The sequence below is a fragment of the Lissotriton helveticus genome, chromosome 3_1 (assembly GCF_964261635.1).
Source record: "Lissotriton helveticus chromosome 3_1, aLisHel1.1, whole genome shotgun sequence".
In the NCBI taxonomy this organism is placed as follows: domain Eukaryota; kingdom Metazoa; phylum Chordata; class Amphibia; order Caudata; family Salamandridae; genus Lissotriton; species Lissotriton helveticus.
In genome coordinates, this window is record NC_136061.1 from 1,689,820,865 (window position 1) to 1,689,847,252 (window position 26,388).

The 26,388-nt window shown below is 45.3% G+C and overlaps 1 protein-coding gene across 1 annotated transcript in view; it reads right to left on the bottom strand.

Moving 5' to 3' along the window:
• The window catches only part of LRP1B (LDL receptor related protein 1B), a 3,812,342-nt gene that overhangs the window by 774,734 nt on the left and 3,011,220 nt on the right, over positions 1-26,388 (bottom strand). The window contains exons 54-55 of the mRNA XM_078683424.1: positions 26,220-26,360; positions 9,431-9,618 (exon numbers count right to left, since the gene is read on the bottom strand). Of these exons, the coding sequence (XP_078539550.1) occupies positions 9,431-9,618; positions 26,220-26,360 (329 nt within the window). The remainder of the gene's footprint in view (positions 1-9,430; positions 9,619-26,219; positions 26,361-26,388) is intronic.

Here is a 26,388-nt window from a genome sequence, read left to right on the forward strand (position 1 = left end):
GAGAGCCCACCCCCAAGAACAGGAAAGAAAAGCTTGTGAAGACACAGAAAAGAAGAAGGTGTGCGACCCAGAGACAGCCAACCCTAGTAAAGAGGAAAGAACCCTCCCAAAGCCGGAAAAGAGCGAGAGAGACCATAGAACAAAACAAACTAAAATAACAACCCCCCCTCGCACCCTCCACCCCGCACCCCTGTAATGGCTATGGCCAAACCCACTAACAGTGTGCCTGTCGCCCCGGAACTGCCCCACAGTAGGGAAAAATATAAAGAGTGGAGGAGGAGAGAGACAGACTCGCTCCCGGGCATTCAGCGCCACCAGCCGGCAATCAAAACCTAAACGTACAAGGGGTCATCATTGAGCAAGATGTAGACAGACGGGACTATTGCGAGCGGAGCGGAAGCAGTAATAAGCATGGAACAGGATTGGCTAAAAAAACAGCACATTCCGCCCCCCATATCAGCAACAACCACTATAGCAACCACGTTATGAAAACAATACCCCATGCAGCATAAAACAAAAACAAAAATAAAAAGCAAAGTTACAGCAGACCCTCGGCCTCTCCTCACATAATCATTATAGTCACACAGGATGGGAACCAAAGCAGCAAAAGTCAGATCAGAGTAAACAAGTCGCAAGGGACAAAATCAACCCAGCGCAGCATGAAGGAAGGCAACGTGTCGCGTAACCCTCACAGCCCCCAGCCCAAAAGACGAGGACCCGAAGGAGAGTTAGTCATCCCTGTCCAGTCTTACGTATATCACCAGATCCAGCAACATTACCAAACTCCAGCAAGTGCGACGGGCAAGACCCAGCTTGAAAACAGACCTCCCACACATCATGCAACGAGGTAACACAGGAGAACAACATGGCAATGTCCAAAAACAACAGGAGCAGCACCAGGATCTCCAGCAGCAGGTCGCAGGAAAAGGGTCCATAAGTCAGAGGCAGTCCAGCGCCGCTGAACTGTCCAGTGCATCCAATGGCACGATCATGGAATGTTACGAGGCACGGTGGTTCTGATCCTCCACCTGCAGTAATGGGCGCCATCTTAAAACTTCTGGGTGCCGAAGACGGCGTCTCGCCATGTGCTGACGGGTCCGCTGATCTCATTTGTTGCACCGCGAGGGCCACCCCGTCCAACTTGCCCCCCAGTAATCGGGCGCCCTGAACCAAGGTGTCACGGAGGGCAGCTCGGGAAGCCATCAAATCGCCAAGATGTAGATCCGGTCCGTGCCCCCCGTGTATCATGTACTCCTTCTCCATAGTTGCACGGGGCCGAGCAGGGCCGGAGCGGGGCCGCGACACAGGCAGCAAGGCGGCAAGCGGTGTAACCAAGAGCAATTAAAAGGCACCGCCGGGGTTAGTTCAGCTGAGCGGCGGCTCGTTGGAAATTCGGGAGCCTCCCGCCATGAGCGGGACAAAACACTTCTCGGCGGAGAACTATCGAAGACCGTGTCGCACCATCCGTCCACATGGAGGCAGAATGATATGCACGGTCCTCACACTTGCGCACAGTCCGCCAATATGGGCCCGCCAGAAAAACTGCCGCTACACACCACCACGGAGCTGACCGGTCCCTCCAGGTCACCGGCGGCCGCTGCTATGCACTCAGGGACCCGCTTCAGTCCAGCCGAGGCCCCGGTCTCAGGGCCTTCGCGGGCCGCAAACTTCGCCGACCCTAACTCGCCTCCAGAAGCAGGCACGGACCTCGGGGCTTCACCTTCGGGAAGCGGACGCTTTCATGTCCCCGCGCACACCGTCTTGCTGCGGTAGTGCATACAGGATGTGGTCTCAGGATGAGATGGTGATCGGAGCCGAGGGACTAAGCAGCCATTGCGGTTGCCGGCTTGGCTCCTCCCCTCTAAGCCATAAATATATTTTTAAACAATTAATAACATTCGCGTCTTTGCGTACGGGGCGCCGTACATGACGTCACACGGAAGCTTTGATGCGACGTGTAACGTGAAAGCGCATTCGTAGCGTATGCTGAGAATGATTAGCAGTACAAACTATGGTGCAATCACTCTCTCACTGTCAAATCAGAGCACAGGGCGCGCTAGGAGAATGGTTAGAAGTGGTCACTCATTGGAGATCCGATTCAGCTGTGTGGCTTATCCACGGTATCATAATGTTACTTTTTAGCCTGTTTAAGTTTGAGGTTTGCATGCAATACTATGCTATAGGTAGATATGGATATTTAGGCAGAGCTTATCTCCATGAAGCTTGGTTATTATTATTTACATATAGGTGCCTGAGTAAGGGAAAAGAAGTCTATCTGAATGGTGAGGATTGCACAATAGCACCAGATCACTCCTTAATTTGTAGACACATACAATTGCATGGCTCTTGTAATCAAGATGCGCCTAATTTGACCTGAGTTTTGAAAGGCACTCCGACACCTGCTATCATACCAAAGTTCAGTTTACTGGAAACGTGAGGTATTTAATTTCAAATAATGCAGATTGTTGTGCAATGTTAGTAGGCATCGCTTACATGATTACGGTAACTGAGCTTGTGGTTTGCTATAAAAAAGCTGTGTTTACTCCTCTGCATGGGAAGCTGGATGTTTCCATCTGGCCATCGGCTCCGACCTTGAAAGAAGAGTCAACCAAATGAGCCATATAAGAGCGCTATTGTCTCAAAAAGAGGTCTCTCTTACATCTGCTAGGGTAACATTTGTCCTTCATGTAGCTAACACCCGCACAGAAGTGCATGATTTATTAAATACAGACGTGCCCCTGCATTTTGGGGAGTTAATTCAGAGTATCATTAATGCGTCCTTGACTATGGGGTTACCTTACTTTTTTAAAGTTAGAAGCAGTGGCCTTGTGACTTCTTTTCAAACAGTTTTTGGTGTCTTCTCTGCATTTTTTCATGCAATGTTTTCCAGCATCTTTGGTGGATTCCCCTTAATATTCACATTAGTTGCCGGTGTGCTTCTATTAATTTGTTTTCTTAAATATGGATGCACATCCTGCAGCACACTAGAATATGTCCCGGCTGTTGCTGGTCCGCAACCCAATGCTTAGTTATTACGGAGCGCTGCCTCTGGCTACATTGAGTGCAGCTTATGGATTATTGTTTAGATTCTTCTTTTTCACATGCGTTCAACCTGTCTTCCATTGCCTGAGCTGCGATTTTGACTGGGCCCTGGATTTGTGTCTCTGCTGTACGGTGTCTCCCAACGCGGATTATGACCAGCTGATGAGCCCCTTAATGGTTCATGACTTGCTCTGTTCTGGCGGCGGGATTATGGCCTTAGCAGCGATACATGGAATATTGGGACGTTGGAATGTTTTTACAGCGGCGCTTGACTTCTCGGCACACAGTTACATTGAAGATGACCCGAGTTTTCCTGCGATGCTGATAGAGGCTCCGGTCATTGAGGAACATGTATGTTCATTCTCACTATTGAATTGGATGGCTGAAATTTTTCAGATGAGAACAATGACTTCCTCTTGGAGGCTGTTGCTACGTACTGTGCTTATACGCTGTCGTATTAAGACTGTTTGATTTTTGTACCTATCCTTCATTATTTGGTTATTGTTTTCTATCAAACAGCGAATAATTTTTTTCTCCAAATTTGAACTTGACTCTGCTTTTCAGGCTTGGACTCTGCGTTCCTAATTTGCCCACGTTTATATCACGTGCTTCGATCGAGGGAGGGTGTCATGGGCTGAGCCTTGCACTCACACCGTGTTAAGTTAGCATGGGTTTATTAGAAGCTTAAACACCATTTTTGCTTTCCTGCTCTGCTTTGCACACGACACGCACTTGTGATATTGTTTAGAGAAGGCTGAGTATTTTGCTTCACATGAGAATAATTTGTTATGCTACATTTCTAGACTGCCTCGCTAGTTTAGTGTGTATAGTGAGAGCATGGAACATCAAGGTTATCTTGGATACTATGTCTGGTATTAGGAATGATCCTCGCACGTTCGACCCATAACACATATGCAGCTGCGGCCACCTCTGATACTGGCACATTTAATAATGTATTGTGGAGGCATATTTACACACAGTTAAAGAACATTTGTATCCTGACAGTTTGTGCAGAACTCAATGTGATCCAATACTGCTGAGTCCCAGAGATATGGGTCCGCCCATGCAATCCTATGAGACCTTCTGTAGTTATAAACTAACCTGGTAGGTAGGGAGGGTGAAATGTAGGGATATTTTAAATCTGTTTCCCTTTAGCATTATAGGATGCTGTGTCCCTTTGTATTTTATGGAATAGTAACAATGCTGACAACCTTGTTTCTGATAATATGTTTGGTTGTATTTTCTAAGGTACTGCGCATGAGATTACGGCGTTAGAAATAAACATTTCAAACTTGCGCGTGTGTTTATATACTCCTAGTTTTCGACTGGTGTAAGACTATAACGAAAGAGTGCTCTTTTTATCCATCTTACTTGAAGTAATCTAAGTCGGATGTTCTGGGTTGACTAGTCATTGGTGTTTATGCTATAGGACGAAGAACCAATGAGTCACTGATTGCTAGTAATGTAGGGGGTTTGAGTACTAAGTTGGGTTTTGGCACACCGTAATTCACTGAGGGCCTAAGTCTTTATCCACACTTCTGTGTAGGAGCAGAATTTCTGCAACAATAGTTACAACAAAAAGGCTCGATAAAGGGCCTTGAGTTTGAATCAGAATATGAAATTGAAGAATAATTGATAACCCGAGCCAAGAAAGGGAGCAACTGTGCAAATTTACAGTGCCTTCGGCCGGGGTAGTTGTTACAATAAAAAGGCTCGATAAAGGCCTGCACTTTGATTAGGAATATGAAATAGAAGAATAGTTGATAATCACAGCTAAGGAATGCAGCAAGTAGTTGTGTGTATGTGTGGATGATGTGTTGATTGAGTGGAAGATGAACAAGCATTTGCAATGCAATAGGTCGCGCACTATAAAAGTTTGAGCTAATGGCATTGCTAATAATAATGCAACACCAGCAGCTCAAACATTCAGTAATGCAAGACCTATTGCATTGCAAATGTTTTTTTTTGTTTTTTACATAGCGCGAACTTGACCCAAAGGCGTGCATTTATGTTGCATTGAGCTCAGTGCAAATATGTGGTATGTTATTATGTGGCATGGAGTGGAATTATGCGGAGAGTATTTATGTAGCATTAAGTAGAGAGTAATTATGTGGTGTGTAATTATGTAGTACTGAGTGTTATGTGGAGTGTATTTATGTTGCGTTGAATACAGTGTAAATATGTGACGTGTAATTACGTGGTACTGGTATTATACGGTGTGTAACTATGTTACACTGAGTGGTTTTATCTGGAGTGCATTTATGTTGCATTGAGTAGAGTGTAATTATGTGGCATGTAATTATGGGGCACAGTGTTATGTGGAGTGTATTTATGTGGCATTGAGTAGAGTGTAATTACGTGGGGTGTAAATATGTGGGACTGAATGATATTATGTGGATTGAATTTATGTTGCATTGAATAGAGTGTAATTATGTTGCATATAAGTATGCGGCACTGAGTGGTATTGTGTGAAGTGTATGTTGCATTGAGTAGAGTGTAATTATGTGGTGTAGTTATGTGGCACTGAGTGGTATTATGTGAAGTGTATTTATGTTGCATTGAGTGCAGTGTAATTATGTGGTGTGTAATTATGTGGCACTGAGTGGTATTTGGAGTGTATGTTGCATTGAGTGCAGTGTAATTATGTAGCATATAAGTATGTGGCATTGAGTGGTATTGTGTGGAGTGTATTTATGCTGCATTGAGTAGAGCGTAAGTATTTTGTGTGTAATTATGTGGTACTGAGTGGTATTATGTGGAGTGTATTTATGTTGCATTGAGTAGAGTGTAATTATGTGGTGTAGTTATGTGGCACTGAGTGGTATTATGTGAAGTGTATTTATGTTGCATTGAGTAGCATGTAAGTATGTGGTGTGTAATTATGTGGTACTGAGTGGTATTATGTGGAGTGTATTTATGTTGCATTGAGTGCAGTGTAATTATGTGGTGTGTAATTATGTGGCACTGAGTGGTATTTGGAGTATATGTTGCATTGAGTGCAGTGTAATTATGTGGCGTGTAATTCTGTGGCACTGAGTAGTATTTGGAGTGTATGTTGCATTGAGTGCAGTGTAATTATGTGGCGTGTAATTATGTGGCACTGAGTGGTATTTGGAGTGTATGTTGCATTGAGTGCAGTCTAATTATGTGGCGTGTAATTATGTGGCACTGAGTGGTATTTGGAGTGTATGTTGCATTGAGTGCAGTGTAATTATGTGGCATGTAATTATGTGGCACTGAGTGGTATTTTGAGTGTATGTTGCATTGAGTGCAGTGTAATTATGTTGCAAATAATGAGGTGGCACTGCGGCAGAATGAGGCAGAGTGGGAAATGCTGTTACACAGCTGAGCCCATGTACAGAGCCTGGAGCACAATAAGGTGGAATGAGGCACCGTAAGGAACAGTGAGGTGGAGTGAGGCAGAATGAGGCAGAGTGAGGGATGCTGTTTCACAGCTGACCTGCGTCCCTGGTCTCTGGGATGTCATTCTTGCGAGGACGATAGCTCCATATAGACCTGGTCAAAGATGCAACATGTCTCTGGTTGGATACATATAAAAACGTATTGGTGATAAAACGTTCTGCCATGATGAACAGCACAGTTTCCCTGTGGTTTATTGGGGCATGGGAAGGAGCCTGGAAATTCTGAGCAGTTTGCAAACCGTGTATGGACACTTTTTAACAAAATATAATATAGGAAAGTGAAAGGGCGATGTTTATTTTGACTCAGACCACGGGCGATGCTTCTTTAGTCACTGATGCAGTTTAAACTCGCAGAGCGGAGTGGTTGAACACGAGAAAGCTCCTCATTCTTTGGCGTCTCACCTCACACGCTGCAATCCAATCCCTGAGAAGAAAAAAACAACTAAAGTCTGGTTACTCTAGCCTTGGTTTCCCAAGTAGTGCAAAGCAGGCCTTCTAGCGCTTCAAAGTCTATTCAACACTAGACATACAATTATAAAATGAGTAACAAAAATGCCCCCTTTTGGCAGTTGCTCGCGTAGCAATAAATGGCATTTTCCAGGATCCAATGAGCCCTTCAGTGTCCCGGTGCCACTGTGCCTGCTGGACCAATGGGAGCCAAGCCCCTGAGTCTGAGGGATCCGGCCACATGGGACGACTCTGACACTTGTGTGCAGCCGGCTGCCCTGCTCTCGCCTTTGTTAGTAAACACAACAGAGACTCGTTTTGTCAGCATGCTAGGCTGGTAAACACCAAAGGGGGCCCGGGAGGCAGTGCTGCAGCGTGCCAACAGATCGGCTTCGCGAAGCTTCTCTCAGGAGCAGGGCGCATAAGAAGAGACGGCACCAGACACTGTAAAGCACATCATAGTTGTGAACTCTCCCTACAGTCACAGTGGCCCGGGCCACAAAGCAACACAAAAGAGGCATTAGGGCCATACATGAATACATGACTCAGTATGAAGAGGATGGAAACTAGAAAGACAGGACGCACAAGGTGCTTTGGCAGGACAAAGCCATTACAAAAGAAATGTCAATGATCAAAGTAGTAATTCACGTTATCTTCTAAAATACTTTATGTAGTACAGAAATCCAGGCTCCCCAATATCTTCATTTGTTCACGTCTTCAGTAGTACCAAATGGATTAAAATACACTAAAATTAAAAATACATCATGTCGCCTGGGGCACAATGTTACGTTTCGGGGCTTTCATTTACCAGCACAATGCATTGTGGTACTTGTAGTATTTATTCATTTCAGCTAAGCCAATTGGACTAACCCAACAGAAAGCAATGAATAGTGAAAGGTGGATATAGGAGTGTAACCCAGAGCACCTGATGACATAAAACCGTCTGAGAACATGAACTAAAATGGTGGCCAAACAATCAACAAGCAATATGTGACACTTTTGCTGTGGTTAACTTAATAGAAAAGAAGGTGCAGTTTAGTTTTTATCTGACAATACGGCTTTCCAAACCCTGCCAGGTTAACACCATAACTGATTAAGTGACTTTTACACAGGATGCATATCGAATGCGTGAGAGAATGCTTCAGAATGCTGCGCCTGTTCCTGAAAACTTGGAGCCCAGAAACTATTATTTAAGAGGTTTCTTTTTCTAACTATGAAGGAAGGAACGCGCCGGCAACACATTGTTACACTGAAGTCTTCCCTGTTATTTTGCACTCGTCCAATTTGAAGATGGCATGTCAGGTTTGTTTATATAAATGAAGAAACAGAGACTGCACGTCTAATTTTAGGGTAAAGATTCATACACTCAAATACGAGTCTTTGCAGAATGTTAACTCTGTCAATTGCAACAGTCTTTTCAGCTGATCGTTAATTTCCTCATTGCTGTTACCAAACAATGTCTGCAGGAATAAGACATAGAAAACAAGCGAATGCCTAGAGCGAGAACACCAGTTCATTGACTTTTATGACCGCTCTAGGAAAGCAGGCGATATAAGCCTGTTAATGAGGGGAAGGAGAAGGATGTAAGCGCGGGCGGCAAGTCTTTGAAGTCTGATGTGAGACAAATCGTGGTTTGTGATGTGGCTAGAGTGGTGGGTGGGCGAGCGGGAGGCATTCCTTTGAAGTCTGATGCTGAGGCTCGGGGAGCAAATGGCAAGCGTGCGCACGGCCACATGCACTGTCCATAATCCGCCTGCCAAAGCCCTCTTGGTAAGCTTTCCTGGTGCACCTCTATATCTCTCTCCATAGTGATTGCTTAACAGCAATAGCTAGGCAAGACCTAAAAAGGTGAAACATAAGAAAGGCTGGAGACACGCAAACTATCCACTGCCTTGTCAGTGAAGTGGATCTTTGGATTTCCAGCTCATTACACAGATAGGGTGTTGGATTCCGCAGTGGGAGCAAAAGAAACGAGTACCACATCTAAGGAAGCAAGCTAGTGCATAAAGTACAGAAGTGCCACTCTGTCACAAGGATGATGTCATCAGTGATGTCATCAGGGATGTCATTTGAGATTTTGTGAGTGATGTCATGAGTGATGTCACTGACCATGTCATGAGTGATGTAATATGTGACGTCATCAGCAGTGGATTGCGGGCGCGCGAGTTATAGTTAGTTGAACTAACTATAACGGGGGAATTTCAATGGTTTTGTATGAGTGAAATGTTCAGCTAACTATAACATGTGTGAAACCTATGTTTTTTTCAGTGAATTTTTAAGGTTTTTTAAATGCTGATTCCTAACTATAACGTGGCTAAAACCTATAGTTTTTTCTGTGAATATATATATATATATATATATATATATATATATATATATATATATATATATATATATATATATCAAAGAAGTTGAGCTCTGATTTAGCCTGATTAGTTACAAATGAGATGCTGTCACCCAGACTGCTGGTCAGGTGTTGTTTGCGTAACAAAATTAATTGCAACATTTGAACCACTCACCTTATACCCAACAGGAAGATCATGACAGTCTTGTGAACAGCCACTGACTTTTTTGCTTAGACATTCATTTACATGGCATCCTGTTTCATCAGAGCCATCTCCACAATCATCGTGTGTGTCACAAAGAACTCCTTCTGGAATACATCTACCATTCTTACACATAAATGATGAACTGTTGCATGTCTGTTCTGAAAGAAAAATTTATAAAAAAGCAATAAAACAAATGCAAAATGAGAATCCCAGTATGAGCATTTCAATGTTATTGTCAAATTATATTATGCATGGTGATACAATTTATGTACATTTAGTTAAATGTGTTTAAGCGGACTCTGTCATCTGTTGAACTTGTTGAGTCCCACATGTTTCCTATGGTTAGCTGTCTGTACATCTTCATGTTTTGTAGAAAAAATTATAGTAAGCATGCACGTAAAATACAGATATACACAGCCTTTTGGGAAAGACTATTAATTCATTGGTCTATTGACGTGTCATTCACATGCATTAAGCAGCAGGACATTGTTTGGATCACATCTTCATTGTCTGTCTTGCTGTATGTGTAAAGGCAATTTACCTGTACCTGTTCATGTACACAGCCATCTGAAAAATAGTCTGCTTTACTGCAACGGCTGATTTGCCTAAGCTGCTGGGCCACTTCATTCTTCTTACATTTTTTCAAATATTTTAGCCAATGTTTGTAGAGTATCTACATGATAGGACAGTAAAAGCTAAGAAAGCAAGCTTGCTTAGGCCAGACATATTGGCTATGCCAGTGCTTATTTTATATTCCGAACATACACTGCTAATGAACATTATCGCCCCAAAAAAGTCTAAATGCTAGGGTCACCTGACATCTTGCTAATCTTATAAATTAAAATAGAACCAAGTTAACAGGATTTGGAATTAAAGTTGAAAAGCATTGGGGTAATATTTTGAATAGTCTCTCTCACTCTCTCTCTGTCTCTCTCTCTAAAGATATATATATATATATAAATATATATATATATATATATATTCACAAAATAGCTCCGCAGCACCTCTGGCAAGCAATACAGCCACACCAGCGAGAGAGGAGACGGACCACAGGATCAGGTGCAAAGATTTATTTAGCACAGAGAAACAGCTACGCGTTTCAAGCTACACGAGCCCTTGATCACGCTGTCCAATATATATATATTCACTGAAAAAACAATAGGTTTCAGGGACGTTATATTTAGTTGGTGTATGGGTTAAAGAGTGCATCTGTGAAGGGCTGTATGGGTGGGTGAGTGTGTATATGGGTGTGTTGGTGGGTGAATGGATGTCTCAGTGGCATATGTGTGATTAACTACATATGTAAAATGCAGTATAAGGGAGTGTTGGAGAATATAAATGACTACACATGATAGTGAGTGATTGTGAGAGTGGCTGTATGGATGAGTGTGTGCTTGTATCAGTGATTGTATAGGAGAGTAAGTATGTGTTAGTATGTGTATAAATAAGTGAGGGGGTCTGTATATAACTATATAGGTGAGTAAATGGGTTTCATTGATTCTTTGCATGACTGAGTAAGTGGGTGAGTAAGTCTATGGATGAGTGGAGGTGTATGAGTATATGTATAGGTGTATGAGTGCATATGATAGTGCTGTATTGATGAGTGACTGCATGTGTGAGTTACTGTATGTGTGAATGAGTAGATGAGTGTGTGTAGACCTAGGAATCACCGAGCAATTATGTACTAACTACTATTGGTCTGTCTATGGTTTCGATATTGGTAGGCTGTATTTTAGAATGAGTGTATAAAAAGTTTTATTAGGGTGTGAGGAGGTGCATCAGATTATCACAAGGATGTTGTTATCAGTGATGTCATCAGGGATGTCATTTGAGTTATCATGAGTGATGTCACTGACCATGTCATGAGTGATGTATTATGTGGAGTCATCAGCAGGGCGTTGCGGGGTGGTGAATTATATTTATCTCTACTACCTATAACAGCGGGATTTCTCTGGTTTTGTACGAGTGAAATGTCTAACTAACTATAATGTCCCTGAAACCTATGTTTTTTTTCAGTGAATTTCTAAGGTTTTTTTTTTTTGTTTTTTTTGTTCAAAAACCTTTATTTGAGTAAGCATAGAAAAGTACAAGAATGGGCCTACAACCTCACGGGCTGGCCGCTAATAATAAGGCACAAGGCATGAATTAAAAATGTACATCCGTGGTCGGGCACAAATCGAGCACCAAGCATTACTCCCCACATATCACAGAGCAATTTGAATTTTTATTTTATACAAAAAGAAAAACAAACACTAAAAGGCGAATGCACGGTAAGTAAGGTCAGCCCAAAGAACGGAGGGGATGGTCCACGGTCAGGAGAACACACCCAGAGCTCTAAGGCTCCAACAAAGTCGGGGGGGGGAGGGGAGCAGCGGGGAGAACCAGAAATGTTAAAAACAGTATGGAAGGGTTCCGGGAACGCTCGCCTAGGGAGATAGGACAACCTCAGCAGTGCCTACAAGGGGAGGGGTGCAAATACCCCCACAATATTCATTCCACTGGCCCCAAACCCTCGACCACGCCCTGGGTCTGCCCCTGGCCACATAAACCGTCTTCTCACGAAACATGGACCAATCCATGTTGTCCTCCCACTTCGAGACCTCAGGGGGCCTGGAAGCGCCCCAGAGTTGCGCAACATCCCGTTTCGCAATCATGTAACCCAGGGTAGCCCATCTGGTCTGGGCCACAGAGTAGTCAGTGGGCTCCCACACATTCAACAGACATCGTCGAGGCTCCGGCCGCAGGGCCACACCAGTCACATCAGTCATCACCGCAAGCACAGCAGTCCAGTAAGCCGCTACAGCCGGGCACTCCCAAAGAATATGTAAAAAGGTAGCACTCGACCCACAACCACGCTTACATAACCCATCCAAGGAGAAGCCCATCGTCACCAGACGCGGACCCGTGACATACACTCGATGAAGGATCTTAAGTTGAACCAAACGGAGACGGGCAGGAATGGCTACCTCCTTGGGAGAAGAGAGTGCCGATTGCCAATCCTCGTCGTCTAGTTCCAACCCATCGCCAACCCAAGCCTCCCGAAGTCGGACCAATAAGTCCGCCCGATTATTGATCAGTTTTTTATAGATCAGAGAAATAGTGCTATCAGGAAGATGCCGATCAAGGACACGGTCCTCGAGGGGGTAAGACTCAGGCGGGGCCTCATCAGGAGCCAAAACTGAGGCGAGGGCGTGCCGGACCTGCAGATAGCGAAAAATTTCCCTACCACTCAAACCATATTCCGCCTGGAGGGCCTGGAACGACTTCACACAACCGTTCGAACACACATCACCCACCTTACAAATCCCAATCATATCCCAGTGATCGAAACCCTTGGTAGACCAGAGACCGCCCAAACGTTCCGAGGCATAAAGCGGCGTCGCCAGTGTTAGTCGATCCTCCCATCCCAAACTCACATTCGCGGCTCGCCGCACAGTTACTGCAATCCTGGACGGGCCCACAAGATGGCGCCCGGCCGATCGAGAATAAAGCGCCCTATTAAAGTCCCCACCCGGAAGCTGGAGTCTATCCATCTCGAATGCCGGATTACGACCCGGTGAGAACATCACGTGATTAATAGCAGACAACTGGGAAGCCCAGTAATATCGCTTGATATCGGGGAGCGCCATGCCCCCGTCGTACCAAGGGATGGTGAGCTTCGCGAGTGCAATTCGTGGACGCCCGTCCCAAAGTAATTGCCGTTGGAGACTCTCGATCTCTCGGAAATAGGTCTTAGGGATAGCGTCATAGGAGTTTTGGAGCGCGTAAAGGAACCGCGGCAAGGACATCATTTTAAACAGGGCCGCCCTGCCCAGAGGAGACAAAGGAAGCTTACGCCAACGGGCCACATCCAAGCGCAATCTAAGCAACGGGGGGAGGAGATTACGCTCAAAGCGGAGCGACGGGTCCAACGTAATAAAAATCCCTAAATATTTGAAACCAGACTGGACCACCTGGATAGGGAGTCTGCTCGGCAAGGGGGGCAAAACACCCGAAAGAACATACACACAGGACTTGGACCAATTAATAACAAGACCCGAGTTGGCACCAAAGGAAGCAAGAACGTCAAATAGAACACACAGAGATTTACGCGGGGAGGTGAGATATAAAAGAATATCGTCCGCGTAAAGCGAAACGCGGTCCTCAAAGTCCGGCGACCAGCGAATCCCCTTGATTGAAGGTTCCCACCGAAGCCAAGCAGCCAATGGTTCCAGGGCGAGAGCAAACAGCAACGGAGACAAGGGGCATCCCTGACGGGTACCTCTACCAAGGGTGAAAGGAGCCGAGACCCTACCATTCACCACTACTTGTGCGAGAGGTTCCGCGTATAGTAACTTGACCCAACTAATAAACTCAGGCCCGAAACCAAATTTCTCAAGAGCCGCCCAAAGATAAGGCCACTCCACCGTGTCGAAGGCCATAGAGGCATCCAATGAAGCCAAAATGGCCGGCTCCGTCAGAAGCCCCGCCCTCGCAATCGCGCCGTGAAGACGACGTAGGTTCAGAGCCGTGTTGCGATGCGGGATAAATCCGGATTGATCCGGATGGACCAAGTCACTAATGACCGTCAAGAGACGGGATGCCAGGAGTTTCGCCAATACCTTGGGTTCAACATTTAGCAGGGATATGGGCCTATAGGAGGAACAAAGATCACGCGGTTTACCATCCTTAGGGATGACAACTATCGCGGCCAGTCGCTGATCATAAGGGAGAATACCCCGTTCCCGGGACTCCAGAAACATGGCGCGAAGATACGGAGCCACTCTGTCGGGACGCAACTTGTAAAATTCAATTGGCAACCCGTTCGGGCCCAATGCTTTGCCCGAACGGAGGGAACGGATGGCAGTAGCTATCTCATCAACAGTAAAGGGGGAGTCCAACGCCGCACGATCTAAATCGGAAACACTGGGCAAGGCTATATCACGCAGCAGAAGGCGAGAGTCAGCCACATCCCTCACAGACACAGGGGTATACACCACACGGAAGTACTCGGCAAAACGGTCAACTATTCCAATCGGGTCCGTTACACTCACACCACACGCAGACTGAATCACGGGTACCACACGATTAGCTCTCTCTTTCTTATCCAGCCATGCCAGCAATTTACCCGCTTTGTCACCTACATCATACAAACGTCCCTGTTGCTCCCGAAACATCACCTTGGCAGCATCTGTGACCATGGACTTATAAGCAAATTGTTTCAGACCCAGGGCATGGAGTTTCGCAGACGTGACACCAGATTCCAAATCCTCCTCCAATGCAGAAATCTCCCCCTCAAGATCCACCACCTCTCTATTCCTCGCCCTCTTAGCCTCAACAATAAGGGACAGGGCTTGCCCACGGATCACCGTCTTAAAGGCCTCCCATAGGGACACAGCCGATGAAACCGACCCCTCGTTATCCAGAAAATACGCGTCCAAAGACTTAAGCAACAGGCTGCGGGTCTCAGGGGAGGAAAGGTACCACGGATTAATGGGAGCCACCCGGCCCACTGCCTCCACCCCAACCTCAAAACGAAGCCAGAGCGGAGAGTGGTCAGAGATACCCCTCGGCAGGTGCACAATCTCACGCACCGCTGGGGACTGAGCCGCCGGCATCAGGAAGTAATCCAGCCTAGACAGACTCCCATGGGCCCCAGAATGAAAGGTGTACTGAAGCTGAGTAGGATGCAAAAGCCTCCAGCAATCCACCAAGCCAAAGGTATCCAAAAAGCCACCCAACCACCGCTGAGCCGCAGGAGTATCCCTAGGGGGGTGTCGGTCGTGGAGACCGGAGATCACCGAATTAAAATCACCAGCCAGAAAGAGAGTACTATCAGGGAGGTCCAACAAGACACGGCCCAAATCTGAAAAGGTAGAAGTCTGCAAACCGGGGGGCACATAAACAGTTAATAAGGAGAGGGCACGGCCCTCATATCGACCCACAAGGACAGCATACCGCCCCCGGTCATCCTGAATCACATCATCAATAGCCAGGGGGAGGGAAGCCCGAACAAGGATACCCACACCCCTGGAACCCGAGGTAAACCCCGAATGTGCTACGAGGCGATAGCCCCACCTATTCATTGCATGACAAACATTGCCTACCAAATGAGTCTCCTGCAGGAAAACAATATCAGGAGATAAACGTCGTATACATTTCAACACCACACTTCGTTTGATACGATCTCCCAGACCGTTAACGTTCCACGAAACAAACCTCAACCCGCTACCCCCATCCCACCCGAAAAAGCCAAAACCCCCCATCAATGAGCACGACCACAGAAACATTGTCAAACACAGGATAAAGTCACCTTGAACACAGAACATACAAACAACGAACTTCCCAACCACCCACCCCCCAAATAACAAGAAAACACCCCCCACCCTGCACCCCTGCAAAAAGCTAAAAAGCCACCCCAACCTGCAGTGTGCCTGTCGCCCAAGAACCCCTATTCTACACAAAGACCCCGGAGGAGGAAAGGCTCCGTCCCACCCGCCCCCCGATCAAGACCAATGACGAGGAAAAGAACATACATCAAAACACATAAGCAATAGAGGAACATAGGCATACATCCCTGGAGAAGTTATACAAAACAAGGCATCAGGTAAAGACGAAACGTTCAGCTCTCTACACCACCTTCAGCACCGCCCGGGTGGGCATCGGACTCAGTCTCAGGAGGTCGGCTAGGCAGGGAGTCTAGCCAGTCATTCACAGCATCTGGCCGATCAAAGAAGAAAGTTCGGTCATTATACTCAACCCGCAGCCTGGTCGGAAAGAGCATAGCGTAACGCATCCCCATGTCCCTAAGACGCTTCTTGGCACCACGAAATCCCATACGCTGCTTCTGGACCTGTTGGGAAAAGTCCGGATAAAAGTTCACCGTGGCATTCTCGAAGGCCACCGGGCCCTTCACCCGTGAAGCCTGCAGGATAGCGTCCCGATCTCTATAGTGGAAAAGCTTCGCAACAATAGGTCGCGGCGGGGCGCCTGGTTTGCCCTGGCCCCCTGGAACACGATGTGCGCGCTCCACTGTGAAAAATTTACTAAGGCCAGATGGAGAAAGGTGGTTCTGGATCAGGTCTTCAACCAGGAGATCAACCGAGTGGGGTTCTGGATTCTCCGGCACACCAACCACGCGAACATTACAGCGATGTGCCCTGTTCTCAAAATCCTCCAAGCGCCGGGTCATGAAATCGTTCACCCTACGGAGATTGCCAATCTCCGTCTGTATATCAGAGACGTCCGTCGTGAGGCTGGATGATTTGATATCCAACGACTTCACCTTTTCGTTCGTCTTGGAGAGATCGGCTCGAATTAAATTCACCTCAATCGCCACAGTGTCAAGTTTGTGGGCCAAGGTTTCGTACTGTTGGCCTATGGATTCCCTCATGCCAGAAATGGCGCCCATGATGTCCTGCAAGGAGGGCTCCGTCGACGCATCCACGACGTGGTCAGACGCAGTGGGACCGGGCAGGGCAGCTCCGGGGGACCCCTTAGAGTGGGTATAACGATCCATAACATTAGATTGAACCGGGCCCCCGCGCAGAGGTGTCTTCGTCTTGCGCGTCTCTCGGTCCCCTCTGCCCGCCATTTTGGAGATGCGTCACAAGTGGAGTCACCAGGTCGACGGACCGGGCACCAGAAATGGAGGCCCCGGGACCAAAGAACCACAAGAGGGGTACCACTAGGATAGAGGCAGCCAACTAGGAGAATAGTCCAGCCAAAGGCCCGACAACTGACGCGTGTCCTGGCAGCAGCTCTGGCCCGACCCTCTCACCAATGTCCCAGTCTGAGGCAGAATCGAAACCGAAACTTAAGAAGGGGACCCACAAGTCCAATCCCCCTGCCGTTGTTGTTCAACTCCAAGACGGCCACCGAACCTCACCCAGTCCCGGGCGCACCTCGAGGGCGGAGCCCAAAAGTTAAATTCATCATAACTCAGGCACCCGGTGTCCAAATCAGTGTCTGAAAGGTCCAGGTAGATCAGCCCAACGTCCTCTATATAAATCCTCGCGAAAATTCAGGATTCATGCAGGATATTATGCCGGGAGCGGCGGGGGTCCGGGGAGCGCTGTGGTCACGCGGCCATCTCAGATGCCCGCCAAGCTCCTCCTCCCTTCTAAGGTTTTTTAAATGCTAATTTCTAACTATAATGTCCCTGAAACCTATATTTTTTTCAGTGAATTTTAAATGTTTTTTAAATGCTAATTTCTTACTAGAACACAGCAGTTTACTTTTCAGAGTGGTGGAGAAGGTGAGGGTGGGTTCCAAACACCTTTTAGCAATCCCAATGTGTGGGATTTACTGGAGGTAACAGGAGGGGTAATTAGCCCCCAACGTCAACCTTAGGGGCCAACTATCCCTTGTGTTACCTCCAGTAAGTCCTACACAGCAAGATTGCTAACTTGGTATATAAGGCCTGCCCCCTCCCTGCACCACTGTGCAAACACGCCCCCCGCAATGTTGTAAGTTAAGGGATTAACTCCCCTTGAATGGCAAGGCGGGAGCCATGCTCCTGCCCTGCCATAGCAAACAGCAGTGTCCCGGGGTGGGCACCACAGAACACTGCAGGACCTGTCCCTGGGGGGTGGCCGTCCCCAGAACTCTAGGAGGGGGGCCCCACAGCCCTCCTCCAAACATTTAAAGCCACAGGGAGGTGGTGGTCCCCAGCGCCCGTGGTCCGTAACTAGCTGTGTGAGTAACTCCATGGATGAGTGGTGGTGCGTGAGTGTCTGCATAGGTGTATGAGTGCTTAGGATAGTGTTCTATTGATGAGTGACTGCATGTATACAACATCCAAATCAGAGATTGCTATGGCAGGGCGGGAGGTGCACAGCTCCCGCCCTACCATAGCAGACAGCAGTGTCCTGGGGGTGAACACCCCGGGACACTGCAGGAGCTGGCCCTTGAGGTGGCGGTCCCCAGGGCCATCAAGGGCTTCCCTACCATTGCAAAGCCCCAGGGAGGTGGTGGTCCCCAGGGCTCGGGGGTCCGTAAGGGACCCCCGCATTTACAGTTTAAGTGCCCCTGGGAGGTCGTGGTCCCTGGGGCGTGTGGGGGGCTCAAGCCCCCCCAGACAAGTTATTTTATTAAAAATAGACCCCGTAGTTATTTGTAAAAGCCCCGGAGAGGTGACAGTCCCTGGGGCAGCGTGGGGGGATTGGGATCCCCACACATATTTTTTTAACACCCTGGGGAGGTGGTGGTCCCCGGGGCTGCGGGGGTCCAGCTAATGAATGTATAGTGCCCCGGGACCCGGCCCACCCTAGGTGCATTTTTTTAAATACTTTTGGCGGGATTCAAGACCCCATCGCGATTTCTGCCAAAATGATTTAAAAAATGCTTTTCTTGGCCCTGAGGATCCTTGTGGGACGCCCTGAGCAGATCTTTTCTTCTTTTTACTTCTTTTTTCTACTGTTTTCTAGTGACTCGGTTCTACATAGTCACAAGATGGCTGCCAACACTTCCTGGTTTGGAGTGTTGGCAGACAATTAGAAGGAAGCTCGTTGTCTGGAGGGTTCGCAAACCCACGGCGGCCATAGATATCAAACTTTTTATTTTTCTAATTTCTCAGTAACTACTGAACAGATTTACACTTTTTAACAAAAAGGACTCTTTCTGAACCAAGGGCTACCTTTTTGCCAAATTTTGTGTAATTCCGTTCAGCAGTTCGTGCTGTAGCTTTGTCTAAAGTTTGCTACGGAAAATAACATGGTGAAAACGCTTTTTGGGACCCCCCTTTTTTTCTCGGCCCCCGCTTGGCGAATCATCCTAAAACTTTCAAGGCGGCAGCTGACCGGAGCTGATCACTAGTTTTGAAAATTTGCCAAAGATTTGCTAATCGGCGCAAAACTTATTGCGAAAACAAAAACCGATTTTCCTATGGAAACTAGGTCCTAACTATAACTACCTACTGGCGACCGCCAGTAGGGAATATATATATATATATCAGTAGCGGCTCCTGGAGGGAGTGCTGCGGGGTGGTGGGGCAGGGTACGGGAAGGGATGGGTGGGGGGTAGTATACTCTGGATTAAGGCCAAATGGAGTTCAGTTACTAAATAAATAAATCAAACGAATTACATTGCGCGCTGCATTGCCCGTTTGGCGTTGCAGCACGTGCAATATAATTCATTTTATTTATAAGCGTTGTTGTGAATTTATATATATTCTTTGTACACCTCATGACCACTCGTACAATGAGGTTGACTCTTGTTGGAGAGCTTTATTATGGGTTTATATGCTTAAAATGCTTATGCTCATGCTCATGCTCGCGCTACCCTGAAGCGTTTCGGCTGTATCACGACCTGTACACAGTTTGCGAGGTTCCATTTTTTTACCATATTTACATTGCCTTTCCTGTGATATCATCATAGAAATTGAAGGTGGACTCTCATTTATACCATGATGTCTTCAAATATGATCATGAATAGAATATGTATACATATGTCACTTCAAATCACATAACATCAATTTAAGCTATGGTATTGTTTATCACAATTACTAAAACATACAATTTCATATTTTCAATTTCTGGAAATTGTTGCCATTATTTTAAACTTGTTTGATTGCAAAACACCACTACTCTCATTATGTTATTAAAATGTATCATTTTAGAATATTTGCAATTAAACTGAGCACTGACTTATTATTAATACAGCCCAAGTGGGCAAACCAATGTTTTGCTCTAAAGGCATTATTGACTACTTATTCTATTTATGATTGTGTTTGAAAACATCGTTGTATAAATGAGAGGCTGCCGTCAGGGAGCCACTAGCATGAGCCCTTTAAGGTAATTAATATATACTAAAACTGTTCAGCAGGTGTCGACTTCCTTGTACGAGTGGTGACAAGACGTTTGAAGAAATTTGGGCAGACGTGCAGAAACCACATATACATCATGCCCTTTGATCAGGTGCACGGCAACGGCCAGCAAAAGCATAAAAGAAAAAAGAAATATGTATATATATATATAATATATTCACTCACTATATGTAATGTACTTTTCAAAGTCAATTTACACAGTCTAAACAGATCTGTCTTTGTTGAACTTGACCCTTCAATATCAACTACTAAAACCACAGCTAATGCAGAGAAAAACATATTTTACATATGGCCTTTCAGTTGCAGAATATATAAGCTTCAGTTTCAGAAAAAACACACGTCCTGGCCTTTGAGATAAATATATTACCAGGACATTTGGAGGACTGCCAATCTTATGGGCCTCACAGCAAGATTGAGTTGGATTACTCTTATGGCGTAGTCTTGGGCAGGTCCAGGATTGTCCCTTGAGTTTACCTTTTAACCTTTTGAGATCACATTTGTGTTCTAATCTGTCTGGGGAGCCATGCTTACTACATTTCGACAACTAATGAATGCAGGGCACCCCTTATTTCTAAATATACTCTAAAATTTTGATTTCCACTTTGGCCTTAAATTTTTTTCCCCCAGGTGAACTTGTCATCTTAAAGATGTCTCCCAAAGCCAATTTTTTAAGAGTGCTGATGGCGAGGAATGTATTTATTGATTCACATTGGAATGATTTGTGTTTTATATCAGGCTCCAAATATACGATCTTTATGGCTGCTATATTCATTTTTTTAAGATTGTTTGTAAATCTTTTGGAGGAAAGTGAATATATGCTTGGAGTACTGTTGATTTTACCGTAAAGTACAAAGTTTGAATGATTTTCTAATCAAGTGAATAAACTTGTATTGAATGGAAGTCATCTGAGACAGGTGCAAATCAGTACAAGTTGCAGCATTCAGTCTAATTCTCAGCTCATGCAAAGGCAATGAGTAATGCTCTTGGCACTCTAAAACGACTGGCAAGTGACATGTGGCACCTAAGGAAATATTAATAAACAAATGACCAGCAGGGTGCCAAAGAGAGCAAGCTTCCGTGTGTCACTGCTATTTAGCAAATTGGTCGCATTTCAGTATTAACTTAAAAGCAGGTCAGAGTACTGAATTTCAGTAAGGGATACAGATCAGCATTGATCTGCTTTCAATATGGCCTCTGGGGACATATTTAAAATTTAGATAACTTGTATCTGAGCTTTTTAAACATGATGAAAAAGGTTCCCATTTCCTCATCCAAGCATTGACCGGCTTTGCTTTACTAAAAATGCGTCCCTGTTGCCACATTTTAAGACTTGCCATAAATAAAGGAATCATTACTCGGATTTTGGCAGTAGTCTAATGAGCTACAGGCAGCAACCCTATCTTTCCAAAAGAACTTGTGATAAACAAAATGGAAAATACTGCATTATTTTCGTAAGCCACCAAGCTGGATGTAAAACACTCAGGGGCTTATTTACAAGCCCCTTGCGTCACTTCTCCCATGTTTAAAATGACGCAAATGTGGCGCAAAGGGCTACTAAATCTGCCCTGCAATTTATAAATAGGCTAAGTCATTATTACTGTTAGTTGAAATTGTTCCAGATTTATGATACTTAGTCCTGCAAATGCTGTTGCAAATCTGGGGCATATTATCAAGAAAGAGCAATACTTTATCGCCCCTTTTATCGGCAGGAAACTGCCGCTAAAGCGGCGATAATGGGCTTGATAATATGCCCTTTGAATTCCCATAGAAGCCCAGGTTCTGGTGTTAACCTGGGCTACTATGGGAATTCTCAAGAGCATATTATCAAGCCCATTTTCGCCGTTTTAGCTGCAGTTTCCTGCTGCTAAAGCGGCGATAAATTTATCGCAGTTCTTGATAATATGTCCCTAATTTCTATCGTGGATGTAAGGTATTCTTATGACTGCATCCTAATATAAAGGTATTGCGTTATGAGAACGGTTTGCAAGTGCCTTAGGGGAATCTAGTCACTTGATGTTTCTCAGCGTGAACGTGAAAGGAATAGATACAAATGCAATTTATGATTCACACATTGAAATTATCCCCAATTATGCATCTGGTGGCAACAGTTCAAGGATTACCAACGAAGATAATGATAGGTTCCTGGGGGAATATTTATACATTTTCCTCAGGCCTCTTTAAATAATTGCTAGTTTGTGTCGCGATTTGTAAGACACTGGGGGCATTTTTAAAAGGGGGTATCGCCACCAGAACGCCTTAGTGACCTTTTGCTGGCGATATTCCCTTCTCCTTATGTGCAAAGCGGCGTTAAGCCATTTAACGTGGTTAGTGGCTTAACGCTGCTTTGTAAATAAGGCCCGTTTACACTCTTCACTTAGCATGAAAGGGGTTTGCAATGGGTGTTGCATTTGGGTGTTCTGCTGCAACACTCATTGCTTTTCGACGCTGCTCCATATTTATAAGGATGGGGCAGTGACAAAAACTAAGGCCAGCCAAAATCTGGTCTTACAATAGCGATTTGAGGAGAAATGATTATTTCTCCTCATATTTTACTCTTTCAATGTATGCTGCATTCTGCAGCACACATATAAACAGCAACTCACCTTTAAATAGTGCTTATGTGATGGAAGGAGTACCTTCCTGCAGATAAACAATCACCCCTGCAGTGCAAGCACCTTTGCAACATGGCGCAAGGGTGCCTGTGCTGGCGCTAGGCACCTTTTTTAGCATTAGCGCTAGAGGAAACACAGGGGTGTGCCATATTTTTGTAAATAAGGTGCATCCTGCATTAAAAAAAGTCAGAGCATTTTTTCAGTACATTTTATTGTAAAATGGAGTGTTTGTCCAGCAACAGCAACAGACCATCAGGTGTCCACTCTTGCAGGTAATGCATACACACACCTGCCCAACCTCCTCTGTACGCTGCTCCCTGTCACCAGGAAGAACTCTGATATGGCAGGCGACATTCAGAACCTTGGCAAGTAGCTCTCTAAATGCCAAACCGAGTAACAGTAAAATGTGCACACAGGCCCCACCAGGGCAAACCTGTGGCACAATCAATAAGCTACCTCTGCGGATTGCACAACCAGTGCAGCTGGCACATTTGAGAAACATGTCCCTGGTATAGATCTCATGCCATGACATTGGACTTACAGCTAATTTAAATCAGCCCATCATATATATACCGGTCTACAGTATGTATAGGATGAGCACAGCGCTTTGACACTGCACAGCAGTGTCAAACGTGCTCCAGCCCTAAGGCTAGCAATACAAGGTCCAAACATGAGGTCATCAGCGAAATAAATTAGGGGAGACCACGCCAATAGAAGCCAGGTCTAACACTAACGTATGCCATAAGTGTGTATGGAATTTGCCCCTGCCATGCTAGGTGCAGATCTATTGCAATACAGTAATCAATCAAAAACAAGGGGAGCATTCCCTTGGTCTGTGATCATATTTGGGTGCTGTCTGTATTAACCTGAAAATATCACAAGATTACTGTTACACCTGGCACCCTTGGCATGATTCTCCCCTAAATTTGTGCCTTCAATCCTCCTATTTTGCTGACTCCCTTTTTGCTGGCTTGAGGACGCTGCACGCTTTACCACTGCTAACCAGTACTAAATTGCTTGTGCTCCTTCCTTAAAACATGGTAGGACCTGCTTACAACCAACTGGCCTATTTAGTTTACTTGCAATTCCCTAGTAAAATGGTCCTACCTGAGTTCAGGGCCTGTAAATGAAATGCTACTAGTAGGTATGCAACACTGATTGTGCCTCCCACTTCAGTAGCCCTTTAAACATGTCTTTGGCCTGCCACAGCAGCCTGTGTGTACAGTTTTAAAGCCAATGCGACCTGGCAAAATGAAACTTTTGCCAGGCAAACCTTCCTTTTTTATACATCTAAGTCGCTCCTAGGGTAGGCCTTAGACAGCCCAGTCGGGAGGGCACAGTGCATTTAAAAAGTGAGACATGTGCTTCTAGTTTTACTTTTCCTGGTAGTTGAAAACTCCTTCATTTGTATTTCACTACTTCTAAGCCTACCTCTGCCATAGCATAACATTGGAGTTACCTTATTACATATAAAAAGCTGTAACTTCCAATTGGGCACAGGTGAAAGATCGAGGGTGGTGTCTACAAAATTGTAATTAAAACCCCTTTTTAATGGTAAAGTTTCGGTCATAATTCTGAAAATGTCACTTTTAAAAAGTTGGCATTTTTTTGCCCTAACCATATCTTGCCTGCAGCCTGATCATTGAGCACATGACTAGGTGTACCTGACAGTTGGTCTTTTTGTATTGCTCATAGACAGTGACACAACGGGAAAATAGGTATTGGCGAGATGGGCCACACTGAAGTCACAAGGCAGAGGAGCTGGCACCTACAACTCCTGTACATTAGAAAACCTCTGCCTGGTCACTCTCACAAAGGTTGACACTGTTTATTTTGTGAGCCCAGCCAAGCTGGAGCAGGGACAGGGAGGAAGGGGATGCTTTACACCTCATGGGGGTGGAAACTTCTATAAGCTTCTTCTACTGCAAACTTAGCACAAGGTAAAAATATTGGACCCTGAGACCAATCTCTTCAGTATAATTCTGGACCTGTGGGCCCTGCCAGGAAGAAGGACTGCTGTACTGCTGAAAGGACTGTCTCTCTTCTGGACTGCTGCTCTGAAGAACCACTGCCCTGCAGTGCTGACCTGCTCTACTCTTGCCTAAGTGAGAGGTTCCGGTCCCAGAGTGATCCCAATGGCTAGTTGACTGTACTCCTGATCAGAAGCCTCATGGACATAACAGGTTTCAAACAACCTTGAACCTAGTGCCTGGACTCTTCAATCTATGAATCCTACTCTCCCAAGTCCTGGTCCAGGACCCTTGGAAGTGGGCCACAAGGTGCTCTATCAGTCCATCTATGGATCCACGTAATGATTCACCCTCAGAACCAATGCACTGCATCTGCTGCGTGGAACTCCCTGACGCAAGGATTACCCATTACCCACATCAGCCCATTGGAACCGATGCTGCGTCACCCATCTCCATACAAGGGCATCACTTCACCTAAAGCAGCCCATCAGAACCACCATTACATGATGCAGACATCACCTCACTCAACGCAGCCCATCAGAACTGACGCTGCATGAATAATCTCCTCGCTGGACCCCACATTGTCTCTGCTAACGACACATCCTCGATACGGGACTCCGCATTGCTTTGGAATTCGAATTTAAGTTACTCTTGTTTATCTGGCCTGACCGGATCCCTGTAGCCAGCCTGGTTTCCATCACGGTTGCCCTGAACTTGTGACCTAGTCTGATGCGACCAGGTAACCACAATTGATGCATTGTGATGTGGCACTATTTTCACTTGAGTCCTGAAAATTGCATATCTCTGGTTCTAATGATTGGATTTTATTCATCTTGGTCTTGATGTATTTATTAAAATGCATTTAACCTTCCTAATATTTTTTCTGTGTTGTGTTTTCTCCTTATTATTGTTTGAAGTGCTGCATAATTACTTCAGATATATTGCCTCTAAGTTTAGCCTGACTGCACTGTGCCAAGCTATCAGAGAGATGCGCACAGGTTAATTTAGGGTTTGCTTGTGATTTCACCCTGAAAAGGATTGTGGCTGCTGTTTGAGCAGGGTTTCAAATTCCTTTAACAAGTAACCACATTTCTTACAAATATGCTAAGCTTTACAATCTGCAAAAATGTAAACTGGAACTTAGCAATCACTCATTTAATTAAGCTGTGAACTAATTTTTCATTAAGCGTTGTTTCTCTTTTCTACTGAACACTTTACTGGATATTTTTTTATTTTATATTGCCTATCTTTACGGAGAACACATTGGTAGAGAATAATTAACATAAAATTAGTATAGTTTTTGTACATTATTGCTCATTTTACAACAGACAAAAATAAAATATAATTAAACAAGATGTAAAAAGTGATCCAACCTGTATTTTTGCACTTTTTGTTTAATGGGGCTTCATCTGAGTGATCGGGGCAATCAAAGTCTCCATCACACTGCCATTGGGAATTTAATAGACATCTGCCATTAGCACAGCTAAATTCGCTTGTTCCACACTGGCGATAATCTACAGGAGAAACAATAGAAATACAATA